A 14,961-nucleotide genomic window follows, 5' to 3' on the forward strand; every position below is an offset into this window, starting at 1 on the left:
TAGGTACCAAAGAAATACTTGACGTGTCCATTTATTATGCCTAGCTCTGGCCCATGGTAATAGAACCATTTTCTTTTCAATTTTTGATATCATTTATGCCTTTCATCATGCAGAAATTATTATTAGAAAAATGCCAAAGTCTATTTATATACCTACCATGCATCTTTTTTCTTGACTTTTGAATCACCTGAAATCTTGATTATTTTGAGATCATGGGGGCCACTGGTTTGCTGGCATAGAATATCACTGAGGTTGATGCTGACATTAGTGAGTTTTCTGTCCAGGTGTTGCTATTCAGTGATAGCACTGCAGTTTATCACAGGTGATAGAGGCAATATGGTATAGTGGAACAGGTTATGGATTGAGTCAGAGGACCTGGGTTCAGATCCCACCTCTGACACTCCCTGTGAGACCTTAGGTAAGTCACTTACCTCTATAAGCCTCAATTTTCTCACCTATAAAACCAAGAGTTTGGACCAAATGATCCGTAATGTTTCATCCAGCCCCAAATCTATGATCCTTTGATAATGATTCTAAAAGCTAGCCAGCTCTCCTTGTCTGTCTCAACTCTGGGCTACCTTTGTCCACCTGTATTTTCTATTCCAAGATGACCAGTGGACTTCTGAAAGAAAATTATATTTATTTTAGTTTCTACACCATCAAAAAACATTATTTCTTTTTCTCTGCTCCTTTCCATTTGAAAAACAATCCTCTTCTTTGAACTATTTTCTCTCTCTACTCCAGAACCATTCGGTTTTTCCATTTCTAGAACCCTTCTCCACCCAATTCCCCTATTCTACTCCCTGTTTTCATCATGTCGCCCCTCACTCACAAACGTTTAATGACTCCACAGTGCCTGCCTCACACAGTCAAAAATACTTAGCCCAGTATTTAAGGTCCTTCATAACCCCTCTCTTATAGCCCTTCCAATTTTCTTCCCAATTTTTGGAATAGGATCATAGAATTAGAGGTGAAAAAGGAACTTTTTAGGACACTGAGTTCGACCACTTTCATTTTACATATGGGAAATCTGAGGCACAGAGATACCAAATTATTTGCTCATGGTCACCCAGCTAATAAAGACTAGAGATGGAATTTTAACCCTGCTATTCCAACTCTAGAATTCTATCCAGTGACCTTTTCACTGGAGTATCCCATCTCCATCTCTCCTATTTGAACTCTAGCCAAACTACTCATCAATAATGCCATGTACAATAAATGACTTCTGACCCCATTTCTCAAGGGAATCTACTATCTCCAAAGCTACCAATAACTTCTTAATTGCCCAATCCAATATTCTTTCCTCAGTCCTCATCCTGAAACATTTGATACTGTAGTAACTCTTCTCTTCTGATACTGCCTGCCTCTCTGATAAACATTCCTTCCCAGTCTCCATAATGGCAAGTAAGCTTTCGACTGGAAGTCAGAAAAGCCTGAATTTCAGTTCTGCTTTACCATTGTACAGTGGAAAGAACTCTGGATTTGTCAGGGGACCCAGGTTCAAATCCTGCCTCTGAAATAGATTGCCTTGGATGTGATCTTGAACAAACCAGTGATTTTTCCTGGGTCTTGGTTTCTTCATCTGTGAAATGAAGAGTTTAGATTAGATCACCTCTGAAGTTCTTTGTTGTTCTACGATACCCTTTGTTGGAAGATTATTCATGTCTTGCTATCTAACTGAAGCTCTAGCTAGGGCTCACTCCTGGGTCCTTCTCTTCAAAATGATCAATAAATCAATATCAATAAAATCAATGAAATAATAAAAGATGAAAAAATAAAATAAAATTAGAGGGTTTGACTAGCTAGTTTCTAAAGTCCTTTCCTGCTCTAAACCCAGAGACAAAGTATAACTACTTTGTTATACTTTTGGATGTGTAATTGCTGAGACATTCTTTATATTGACTTCAAAATCTACCTCCTTCAGGTTCAATCAACTCCATTTAAATTGCTAAAAAGAACATTAGAGCACCAAATTCCTCTCCACTGACCATATTTGAAATCTTAATCCAGTGGTGGGCACATGTTTGTAAGTGAACATTAATGTATCATAAGGTGGAACCAGGAAGACTGACCAGATAGAAATCAGTGGTATAAACAGAGCTGAATCATCAGTGAGATTTTTGAAATGTTGGGGTAGGGGGCATAAAGACCACCTTCCAACCAGTCAGGACATGCATGACTTCTTTCTAACAGTCAATGTGGTTAGCTAATTGACAGTTGTAGCATTTCTAATATGAGCCAAGAGAGGAAAATTTGGCACTAAGTCATCTCCTGACAGGTTTCTGAGCTCCAGTGTTGCATTGGACTGTACCCAGAACACAAATCCAAAACTTTGGCATGTTGTTTTGGAGGTGATTTTGACACTTGTAAAGTGATGATTTATTACAGTACTACTTACTACCATCCAGGAGTAACTGATGAAGTCATTTCGGTCTAAAGCCTGGAAAGTTCTTTGAGCTCCTTTAGTATTGAAAATGAATTAATTTTAATACATTTTATTGATACATTTTTACTTTATATCATAGACATTTTTCACAGGAAAAGACCTTTAGATATTACCCTCCCTAGAGACATAGAAACAGTTAAGCAAAAACATCCAGTGTAGAAACAACATCTGCCAACATAGACAACATTTTCTCCTGCTCTCTTCTGTGAGGAAAGTAGAGGGTGGGGTAGGGGGTGCTTAGTTAACCCTTCTCTGGTATCTTCACTAGTTTTTTCCATTGTGAAGAGTTCAACTTTTTAATGATGTTTTCACTCATATCATTGTAGGCATTGTAGGCATCTGATTCTGCTGATTTTACTTAGAATTAGTTCATGCAAATCTTGCCAAGTTTCTCCAAAAGACTCATATTTGAAATTTTCTATAATGATGGTGTCATAGAGTTACAAGCAGAAAGGACCTGAGCAGTCACTGAATCCAACTTTTTCAGTAGGTCCGCAGATGAGGGACCTAAGTGAATGGCCACCAGTCATCCTGATAGTAAATGTCCAAGATGGGATTTGAACCCATTTCTTTCTTATGCCGGTTCCTCAGCCTTACACACAATCCCATGCTGCCTCTCCTGCATAATCATATTCCTCTGCATTCATATAGTATAGTTTTGTTTTTGTTTCACTACTGTCACTTCTCAACAATGGACACTCACTTTGTTTCTAGCTCTTTGCTATCACAAAGAAGTTTGCTTGTATTATTTTAGTAAATATTGGACTTTGGTTTCTGTCTTCAATTCTTTTGGGTATAAACCTAATAGTGAAATCACGGGGTCAAAAAGGTATGGATGGCCTAGCCACTTTTCTTTCATACTTTCCAACTGATATGGGGAACATTGGTACCTCTCTCAGCTGCACCAACAGTTCAATAATGAGCCTGTCATTCCATAGTCCCTCCAGCATTCACTATTACCATTTTTGTCCTCTTTGCCAATTTGAGTGGGACAGCATGAAATCTGAGAAACGCAGTCATTCAAATTTCTGTTATTGTTAGTGATCTACAGCATGTCTTCTTATGATGATTTATAGTTTGTGATGCTTACCAAAACTTAATATACTTTGACAACCAGAATACTAATGAACGGCTATTTGTGTTACTATATTTTTGTGTCAGTATCTTACATATCTCTGATTTTGAACTGTAATCAGTGATATTTGATGCATATTTTACCACTCTGCAATTTCTCTTCTTATTCTATTTTCATGTATTTTATTCATGCAAAAGGGTTTGTTTTTTTAGTTTGCATAGTCAAAATGTTTATTTTGTGATATCTACTATCTCTTGCTTATATAAAAAATTATTCCCCTAGCCATAAATGGGAAAGATATCTGATATCATTCTATGCCCAATTTTTTTATAATTTAACCTTTTATATTCAAGTCATATATCCATTTGGAGCTTATGGAGATATGTGGAATAAGAAATTGGCCTAGACAATTTATTCCAAATTACTTTTTCCTCCAATCAGTAATGATGGAAAAGAGAGTTCTCTCCTCACCAATTTATGGCCTTAGATTTATGTAACACCAGAATCCTATTTTGAATTGCTTTTTTTTTCTTATTTACACAGTTTGTTCCACTAATATACTTTTCTGGGGTTTTTTTAACCATTACCAAATAGTTTTTAAAGACCTCTATCTTATAATAGGGTTTGAAGACTGATAAAGCTAAATCCTCTTCATTCATAAATTTTCTAATTTTAGACCTTTTGTTTTTCTAAATTTTCTTGATTTGTCTAGTTCTATAAAGTACCCTTCAGTTAATTTGATTAACACTAAATTTGTAAATTAATTTGGTTAGTATTATCATTTATTATTGTATCAGCATGAGCCAATAAATTAGTCTCTATTTATCTCTCTTTATTTCTGAGGTCCAACTTGAATTTCTGTGATTCTTATTGTCTATGACTGTCTTTAAGAGAACTCTATGTAACAAATCTAAAATTACTTAAATTGATTTATATTTTTACCCATTTTCTGTCCATTGCATCCTTACACATGCAGGATAATGTTCTCTTTTTCTAGTTCCAAGGATACAACATGGGAGAGAATCCAACCCAAGTCTCCGGTACAAATTACTTTTTGTATCCATCAGATGGAGGACAGATTGAAGTGGAAAAGATAGTATTTGGAAAAGGTACATTGTGGAAAAAATTAGCTATTAGATCAAGAAGTATGAAATCACTTTGGATAACCCCACGACAATGAGACTATTGTTTACTATGATATGGCAAAGCAGTGCTACTCAGATGGGGTCTTGAGTCATGTTTAACTTTTATATACATATGGCCCTATTCACATTCAGCTCCTGTCTTAGAACATTATATTCTAGATTCTACAGGACCAATATGGCCATTCTAAGTAACTGTAAGTGGTAATATGACTTTTAAGTCATAGAACTTCAAGGACTCTTGGAACAGATTTTGTGCATTATGTACCCTTTAGGTCAATAAGTTTTCTTGTCTAAAAAGTTTCCCATAGAAAGTATAATGCATTAAGCTATCAAACTAATTCATACTGTAATACAGATTGCTTCTACTAAATATTGAGATCATCTTTCTGAGAGAACAGAAGTTTTAATGATGGAAAAAGTAATATTTATTTTAGAACATGAAGCACTATGTAGAGAAGGTAAATATGGGTATTTAGAGCTAGGGATACTATGGGGACAATGGGTACATTTGGGGAAGGGAAGGTGGAAAGGTGCCAAAGGAAAACATGCTTACATCACCATCTCTCTAGTGCCTGCTTTGCTCCTAATTCTAATTAGATTTGTATGTGTGTATGTATGTACATACACACACATATATACACACATATGTATATACATGGGTACATGTGAGTGTAATATATGTCTATGTATGTAATTACAAAAGCATACAGCGCTACTCTCCAAGCATTGTGGGAAAGTATTCTGAGAACTTGCAGTGAGAGGCTCATTCACCTGTCTCTGCCTATTACTTCTTAGGGCCAACTTTCATAAAAGTGAAGGTGAAAAAGGACAAGCATAATTTCTTTATTCACATAAAAGACCCCAAGAAGCTCCAAGGAAAGGTGAAAAGACAAGAAGACAATGACTCTTCAGATGATGAAGGCAAAGTTAAAAAAAAGAAATCAAGGACACCCAAAACAGGTAACTTTATCACTGAGACACACCATAATATGGTATAATACAGGACGATACCACACAATACAACCCAACATATCGCTGTGGGCAGCTAGGGGTTGCCATAATGCATAGAGCTTTGATCCTGACATCAGGAAGATTCATCTTCCCGAGTTCAAATCCAGCCTCACACACTTACTAGCTGTGTGACCCTGGGCAAGTCACTTAACCTAGTATGCCTCAGTTTCCTCATCTGTAAAATAAGCTGGAGAAGGAAATGGCAAAAGACTCCAGTATCTTTTCCAAGAAAACCACAAATGGGGTTACAGAGAGTTGGACACTATGGAAGATAAGTGAACAGCAACAAGAAAAACAATACAATAAACATTTACTGTGTGCAGAATATAGCGATAGCCACTGAGAGACATACAAAGTTTAGATAAGGAACAAGCCCTGTCCTCATGAATCAGGACTTTACACTTACAACATCTCATTTGATCCTCACAAAAGCCTTGGGAAGTAGGTGCTGTTATTATTTCCATTTTTTAGATGAGAAAACTGAGGCAAACGGAGGTTACAATGACTTATTCAGGGTCACCTAGCTGGTAGGTGTGTGAGGATGAATTTGAACTCAGTTCTTCCTTACTCCAGGCCCATTGCTCTATCCACGGCACTACTTAGCTACCTCACTAATAAATACACAATATTATAGAATATTGCAGAGAGTTATAAACCACAATATTACCATAGTTTTAGGGGAAAGGTTTTGATAGATATCAAGGAAAGCTTTGTGGAAGAAGTGGCATTTGACTTAATGTACCAGAAAATAAACCAGTGGAAGAGAAAATGAGATTGCAGTATCTGCTAGCAATATCAGGAGGTCTCACCTTGATTTGGTATGTGGTATTTGCCTAAATAATACCTATTCTGCTTTTTTAGATACTTCAGGGAATCTCTGTGAGTTTGTCCATGTGAGCGTTCCCTCGGTGGAGAACATTATACATTCATGCCTGTATCATTCACATCCACGGTCTTCCATAGCTCCTCAGAGTGGATCTACCCATTATGTGGAAGGGTCTTCATGCTTTCCCTGGGTACCAGTCCAGCACTCATGTTGCCCTTGCTCAGGCCCCATGAATGACCCACTTTGTCTTCCAATCATACATTTTCCTTAATTATGTTTTCTAATCTCGTTTTAGGAATATAGGTCATTATGGGAAGCATGCTCCTGTCTGCCTTTTCCCACAATGATATTGTGGCATCTCTGGCTTTGGGGCCATAGAGCATTATTAAGAGAACATTTATGTTGAAAAGATGGTTCTTTGCATCAAGAAGCAATTTAAATTATTCAGAGAACTATGTGGTTTCCCAAATATGCCCCCTCTGTCTTCCTCCTGTTAAATTCTAGGCCATTATTGGGCTGCAGTTACTGCTCTGAATATATATGCTGAGTTATATACACAGTGGACTTGACATATATTTGCATATTTTAATTTACAAACAAAAACCCACATTTAATCTGAAAGGAGAAAAATATAAACATATTTTAAACTATTGAATCTGATAGAAACAAAAATATTTCCATTTCTTTACTAAAAGTGGAATGAGATATCTTGGGAGGTATTAAGTTCACTTTCACTGGAAATCTTCAATCAAAGGCCAGATGACTTGTCCCTTATGATGTAGACTTTTTTTCCTAGTATTAGTTGGTCTAGGTGGTTTCTGAGGTCCTTTCCAACTCTTGAGTTTCTGTGGTTTTAATTACACTCTAAAATTAAATTTTACACATTTTGTCACAAAATCACAGAATTTAAGATTCGAAAGGGGCCTTGGGGGGCATCTAGTCTGAATGCTACCCCAAAGTAATCCCTAGCAGAATTAGACCAGTGGATGTCAAGCTTCTGTTAGAAGAGCACCTGAGATATAAAACCCAGCATCTCTCTAGGTAGCCCCTTAGACTAGCTCTTAGGCCACTCTGATTGGTTTTCCTGACATCAAACCTAAATTGGACTCTGCTACTTCTATACACCATTCCTGGATTTATCTTTTATGACCAACTAAATAAGCTTAATCTCTCCTCCACAACACAATTCTTCAAATACTTGAACACAGCTACCATATTCCCTTTGAGTCTTGTCCATGAAAAACTTTAGCTGGTACACAAGATACAGATTCAAGACCTCACCACACTGGCTCCTCTTCTGTAGATGCCCACTAGTTTATCAATGTCTTTTTTATACCATGGCTTCCAGAAATGGTCATATTACTCCAGATGAGTCTGTGGGAGGGAGAAGTACAAGGGGACCATTACCTTCCTATATATCTGGAAGCCTGTTTCTCTAAATGCAGCCCAAAGTTGTTCTACCTTTTTTGGCTTCTACGTCATAATGCTGACTCATGTTAACCTTGTAATCCACTAAAATCCCCAGATAATTTTCAGAAAAAAAAAACTATCTAATCATATCTTCCTAATCTCTCATTTGTGAAACATTTTTTCTTATACCTGAGTGTTTACATTTATCTCTATTGGTTTTTATCTTATTAAATTCAACCCAGAACTTTTACAGGTAAAAAGTCTCTTGACTCTCATTTGCTGTCCCTGCCAGCGCTAAGCCAACTGCAAATTTGATGAGTGTTGTAATGTTAACGGAGTTTGAAGATCTTCCCTGCCCCTTAATAGGCCTATGTGATCAGATGGAGGCCAAGGTGGGAGGCTGAGTGAGACAGAGCTGAGAGAGAGAGAGAGAGAGAGAGAGAGAGAGAGAGAGAGAGAGAGAGAGAGAGAGAGAGAGAGAGAGAGTGTGCAGGCAGAGCAGCTAGCATGAGTAAGGGAGGATTTTTGCCTGGGGGGAACTTGTTTTGTGGGGAGGCCTAATGGAGGGAAGGCTTGGGTATGTTGGAGTCAAGAGACTGGATTTGAACTCAGTAAGATGAGTCTTTCTGATTCCAAGCCCAGTGCTCTATCCACTGTACCACCTAGCTACCCACCATCATGTTATATTCATCAGCTATTAAGAGACAGAGCACCATGCCTTGAAGCAAGAAGAGCTTAGTTCAAATCTAGCCTCTGACATTTGCTAGCTGTGTGATTTAGCCTCTGTCTTCCTCAGTTTCCTCTACTGTAAAATGGGGATAATAGAACATCTATTTCCTAAGGTCGTTGTAAGGGTCAAATGAGATAATACTTATAAAGAACTTAACACGGTGCCTGGCACATAGAGACTACATAAATGCTGTGATGATTATTACTTCACTTTATTTCTGTGCTCTTTACTTTTCTCTTTTAAATCTGAGTTGCTCAATGATTTCCCCATAGATCAATCAGTCTCTTCAGACAAAATCCATGTTGGGGTTTTATCTCCTCATTGAAATTGTTTCCCTTGGTTTCTTCACAAGTTAGTTCTTGAGGCATCTCCCCTTACTCTTGGACTGACATACCCAGATGCATTTTCGTGCTTGGGATCATATTTCATCTGAACCCTTTGCAATTTCCACCTCCTCCCCCCAATGTCCATGACACATGTCAGACTATGCCTAGATTCTCTCTCTTTTAGATCAGATTGTATGAGATAACCACTTTCCCCTGTTTCCCATCATTTCAACCCAGAAACCAATTCTTCCCTGTTAAATAGAATTTCTCCTTATCATTCCTCTACCTTTTGAAGGACGAAATTATTACTAAGGCAAGTTAAGAAGTTATTAGCTGTTCTGGTTTTTGGCAGAGAGAGAGTCCTAGCAGATTTCTGGATGATGGAGGTCCCTCATCATTACTATAACATGCCTTATGATCTCTTTCTCCAGTTCCTTATAAATCTTCACTGTGCAAGTAGTTTGTAGTATGCTCCAATGATAAAAATCACTTGTGTTTCTCCCTCCGTTGACCTTCACCCAAGTATTATTTGTCATATTCCCCCGGTCTGGTTCTTGGATTTCATCATATAAGTATGCCTTAATAGACAACGGTTCCCCCATCCCACCATTTTCCTGTCCTATTTCTTTTGAATAAGGAATACCCATCCAGAGCCAAGTAGGAGGATGTCAAGCATTTAGACAGGTGTTTGCCTCTCTACCCTAATTTAAATTTTTGTGTATCTCCAACTAACCCTTGGCTTCTCTAGATTCTCTATATTTGAGGCAAAATCAGGATACAGGAAACGTTTTAAGCTAAAGAAGCAAGACAAGTGTATTACAGCATCTCTTACTAGATATGTACAGGGAGAAGTTAAGGAAAGAGCAAACCTTTGGGGGAAACTTCCCTCAGGCCTTGAAAAAGTGAGTACAATTAATCATATCCATTTGAACCCTCTGTCCCAGGAAGTGCCCAATGGACCACCTGGATCACTTCCTCCTCTGCCAGGGCTGCATCTTCCTTTCAAGTTCTCCTTTTGATTGCTTCTTTTGTCTCTTGCCCCTGTGCCACTGAGACTTCCATTTTGGCTCCTTGGGTCCCAAACAGAGCTGGGGATTCCATCTCCCTCCTTCCTCTTAGTTTTCTCTCTCATGATCTATGTGTATCTCTTTTAGAATACCTGAGTATGACTAAAGTCCCCCTTCTCACTCGAAGATTGCAATAGTCTAAATCACTCTCAAGGCTTTGGGAGAATGCTTATCCCTCTGAATAGCAAGTTCCAGAATGCCAGTCATTTCTCAAACCCTGATTACAATGTACTCCATTTCATCTCCATACCAGAGTTAGTCAACAAGCATTTATTAAATATTTATTATGTGTAGGCATTGTGCTACCTACTGGGGATACAACAAAAGAGGGGTGGAGTCACTGCTCTCAATCAAGGACCTCACAGATGGGGGCAGACAATACCCAACCAACTATGTACCAAAAAAAGTATGCAGTATAAATTAGAAATAATCAGTGGGAAGGAAGGCATTAGCATTAAGGGGGATTAGGAAAGGCTTCTTCCAGAAGGTGGGAATGTAGCTGAGACTTAAGGAAAACAGGAAAGCCAGGAGGCAAGACGAAGAAGGAGAGAATTCCAGGAATAGGGGACACTCGGTGAAAATGCCTGGAGTCAGGAGATGGAGTGAGTTGTCTCAGGTGAGGAATAAAACAAGGATGCCAGTGTCACTGGATCTGCTACATGTTGGGGGAGAATGTCTAAGAATACTGGAAAGTAGAAAAAGGCCAGATTATGTGAAGAGCTTGAAAAGTGAAACAGAGGATTTCATATGTGATCTTTGAGGTAATTAGGAGCCACAGGACTTTGTTTAATAAGGGGTAACATGCTCTTAAAGAAGATAGGTTTGACAGAAGAGTAAAGATTTCCTTAATTTCCCACCTGTTGGAATTGAGGTTATTTTCAAATCTCTGTGTGTGTGTGTTAATTTCTGCATATTGTATATGCACAAACATAGAACAAGAGAATTTTTCACCCCCTGTGTAAGCTCTCTGAGCCCTGGTTTCAGTTTCCTCATTTACAAAGTGATCAAGTTATATTAGGTGAAACTTACTGTTTCTTCCAGCTCTAGACTGAAACCAAAATTTTATAATTTCCAAGGATAAAGTTCCTTAAAGGGAATTTATAACTTCTTAAATTGAAATTTTGTCTAATAGATTTCTCTTAAATAAAAGATGACTTGTATTTTTTTATTTTAAATATATATGCTATAAATATATATGAAATATATCAAAGTATAATATATATGTATATATTATGTACTATATGTATGTTTATATACACATAGAATGAGGGAGACAGAGGGAGGGAGGGAGAGATCAAAGGAGAGAGAGAGAGAAAGAGAGAGAGACATAGAGAGAGACATAAAGAGAGAGAGTAAGAGAAAGAAGAGAGAAAGGGAGAACTATAGAGAGGGAAAGAGGGAGAGAAAAAGAGGGGGCAGGGAGGATAGGAAGGAGAAAGGGAAAGAAAGAAGGGAGGGAGAGAGAAAGAGAGAGAGAGAGAGAGAGAGAGAGAGAGAGAGAGAGAGAGATGGTTTTGGATGGAGAGAGAGAAGATTCTCAACTTTTACTTGTATGTACTATATGTGTGAAATTTTTCTCTAAAATTGTTTTACAAGAGGAAATTTTTAAACAATTTTATTTCCTTTAACAAAATTTTGAGATTTTTCATTGATGTCACGTTGGTCAATATAGCAATATTTTTAATAAGTACATGTCATTTGCCATTCTATGGCAATAAGGGGAAATGGACTACACAATTCAGAAAAATAAATAATCTACAATCAGTTATTATATTTTACTTGGGAGTGTATGGTAATGTATCTGATTCTAAATTAGCTGTGTAGATGAATATTAAAATGTATTTCTATTTTCTGTATATGAGTGATGTGGTGTCTAAGCCCACTACCTTCCCGGGGGCAAGAGACACAGTGGGGGAAGTTATTTGGATCCATGCTGCAAATTAAGAGGCTCATCTTCCTAGGCAAGGAAATATCATGCAATTAAACTGTGGAGGTTCCTCAAATTTGAGTATAGTTTGAATGGGTCTGGAGAGAGATTGCAGCTGGAAACAACAAAGGGAAGAGAGCGCCTGATCAGGGGAGCAGGGGTGGCAGCAGCTGGCATCTTTCTCTTCCCAAAACATAAGAACCAGAGGGGAAGAGAATGCTGCTGATTGGAGGCTAGAGACTGTCCCTCGTAATAGAAGCTCATCTTTTGGTCTCTGGTGATGTTCTGTTCTTTGGTCATTGCTTTTTACTTTTTTATTCTAATTCTTTTTTTACAAGCATCTGTGGTCAACCAGACGTGTATCTCTCCCAGGGTATACTTTAATTGGCATTGGAGAATAAAATAAGGCAGATGACTCTCAGAGTTTAGCTCACAAGACTAACTTGCTGGAAGTTGTCTTTTTCCAGCTTAGAAGCTAGATGCCAACATGGGAGCATACTGGCTATTTTAGCTTTTATTTTTTTAATTTTATTAATAACTCTACAGACTTCCCTAAAAGAGTGAAGAAAGGATTTCACATAAAGCTAAAATTGCCTGTTGATATAAGTGAGTCGGTGGTCTATAATGACTAAACAAGGCTGACAAAATCTCCTACCCCAATCCTAGCTAGAGACAAAAATAGGAAGTGAAGGGCAACATGGTATGGAGCCCCTAGAGGCAGCAAGTCTGCACTCCTGACCCAAAGGAAGGGATAAAATTGAAGGAGAGAGTAATGGTCAATGGTCAAAAAGAAAGGTCACATCCTAAGCCAGCCCCAGTAGACATAGATAGCCATGATATGGAACAGGGATGGGGAGCCTGTGGACTCAAAGCCACATGTGGCCCTCTAGGTTCTTAAGCGTGGTCCTTTGACTGAATCAAAGTTTGGATTCCTCCAAGTCTTGTTCATGTTGTCACTGATAAAATGCAAATTTTCTCTTGACTTTGTCTCCTTGTAGAATGGGCTCGCCATAGGGAGAGAATGGTTAGCAAGTTTGGATCTTTCTCTGCCACGTTGGAAAATGGAATCAATCTCTCTATAAGTTACCATGGACCTAGTGGGACAGCACCAGGTGAGGGAAACATGACAAAGGGGATATATCCTTCTGCACCCATTCCTTATCATTAAATCAGACCCCAATTCTGATTTGCCATTCCTTGGTAATTACCTCTATGTGGTTAGAATGTTTTAGGAGAATTTAACAGTCTATCTTTAAATGCTTTGAGGGTGCCTATTTGAGTTTCCAGAGCACTCTTGACTTCCTGTGAAAGCAGACATATATTGGAAAAAAAAATCCCAGTGATCTTTGTTAACCAGCCCAGGAAAACAGACTGTTGGCCAGGGCCAAGGAAAGCAAGATCTGCTGAGAAATCATCTTGGTTTTCCAAGGAATAATATTTTTGAAAATTCTGCCAATAATTATGGAAATATCCATTGTGTTTCAGAATGTTGGTTTTAAAGGAGCCATTGTGTAGAAATATTGAATGATTTCTCTGTGCTGTTTTTAATAAACACATTCTCCAACTTGAAGCTATTGCCTTCCAAACCACAAAAATGGGATGTCATTTTACCAAGGGTCAATTAGAAAATCAGTTTCATCCCTACACATTTGAGAAGTCGCTAAAGACATCACCCACAAAAACAAGGCCTTACTATGCTCACAAGCCAATCTTTGCATTTTTCATCCTGGAGGCTCTATTTGATACTTCTCTGTTTACATTACAGTGAGCCATATTCAATACCTATTATTTGAAGATGCCATACCCATGATCCATTGCAACTGTATATATTATCTTGTGCCAAATAACATCCAGAGCGTACAGTTAGTGTAAAGTCTCTGAAATATTTTCACACCATAATCTTAACAAAAAGGAAGTGCTTGAAGTCTTTTTGGTTTTTTTTGTTTGCTTTTGTGCTTTATGCTTTAGATAAGTGGCTAAAAGTGGCCAGAGGAATCGGTTAGGGCCTCCCAAATTCTCCTTTGACATAGATGACGGCTATATTAAATGGAAACTTTGTCAGTTGCTTCATTGCTGCTTGTCCCATCTCTAAGTAATTTTCGAAATGGCTCATTTGCCACTCTTTTGAATTTGTTCTCAGGTACTTGAACTTATATATGACCTTTTGAAATTAATAATAATAACTTGCATTCATATAGTGAGGTTTACAAAACACTTTACAAATATTATCTCGTTTGATCCCCATAACAACCCTAGGAGGTAGGTGCTATTATTGTCCCCATTTATAGATGGAGAAACTGAGGCAGGAAGCAGTTAAGTGACTTGCTCAGGGTCTGTGAACAAGTGCTTGAGGCTAGATTTGAGCACAGGTCATCTTGACTCCAGGTCTAACATTCAGCCTCTTTTGAGTTGCTTCTGATTTCATTTATAAGTTTCTTGATCTGCCTCATTCAAAGAGCTATCCCTTTCTCTTCAACAGAATCGATGGTGACTTTGTCCCAAGGATTTCATTTTTGAAAGCCTCCTATCCTTTTTGAGCTGGCTTGCTTTTTAAAATCTCTGGTCACGCTAATATGGAATTATGTTTTGCATGATTGAACTTGTGTAACCTATATCAAAGTGCTTACTGTCTCAGGGAGTGGAATAAGGGGGAGGAACGGAGAAAATTTGGAACTTAAAAATTTTTTAAATAAAAAATGTTTAGAAATTATTTTTACACATATTTGTGGAAAATATAATATTTTTAAAAAGAATTTCTGGTCCTGGGATCCTTGTTCAGTCTTTCACTGAATTCTTGGAAATGTATTCCACTAAAATCTCCTCTCTTCTCTCCTCTCCTTTTCTCTTCTCTTCTTCTCCTCCTCCTCCTCCTCCTCCTCCTCCTTCTTCTTCTTCTTCTTCTTCTTCTTCTTCTTCTTCTTCTTCTTCTTCTTCTTCTTCTTCTTCTTCTTCTTCTTCTGCTTCTTCTTCTCTCTCTCCTCTCTCTCTCTCTCTCTCT

General features: G+C 37.9%; 1 protein-coding gene across 1 annotated transcript in view; it reads left to right on the plus strand.

Annotated features, from left to right (window-relative positions):
• The window catches only part of SPAG17 (sperm associated antigen 17), a 266,279-nt gene that overhangs the window by 158,425 nt on the left and 92,893 nt on the right, over positions 1–14,961 (plus strand). The window contains exons 21-23 of the mRNA XM_069089276.1: positions 4,519–4,630; positions 5,462–5,626; positions 12,962–13,075. Of these exons, the coding sequence (XP_068945377.1) occupies positions 4,519–4,630; positions 5,462–5,626; positions 12,962–13,075 (391 nt within the window). The remainder of the gene's footprint in view (positions 1–4,518; positions 4,631–5,461; positions 5,627–12,961; positions 13,076–14,961) is intronic.

This window comes from Petaurus breviceps, unplaced genomic scaffold, assembly GCF_028583685.1.
Source record: "Petaurus breviceps papuanus isolate PSGF00001 unplaced genomic scaffold, PetGlider_PUasm1.0 186, whole genome shotgun sequence".
NCBI classification, from domain to species: domain Eukaryota; kingdom Metazoa; phylum Chordata; class Mammalia; order Diprotodontia; family Petauridae; genus Petaurus; species Petaurus breviceps.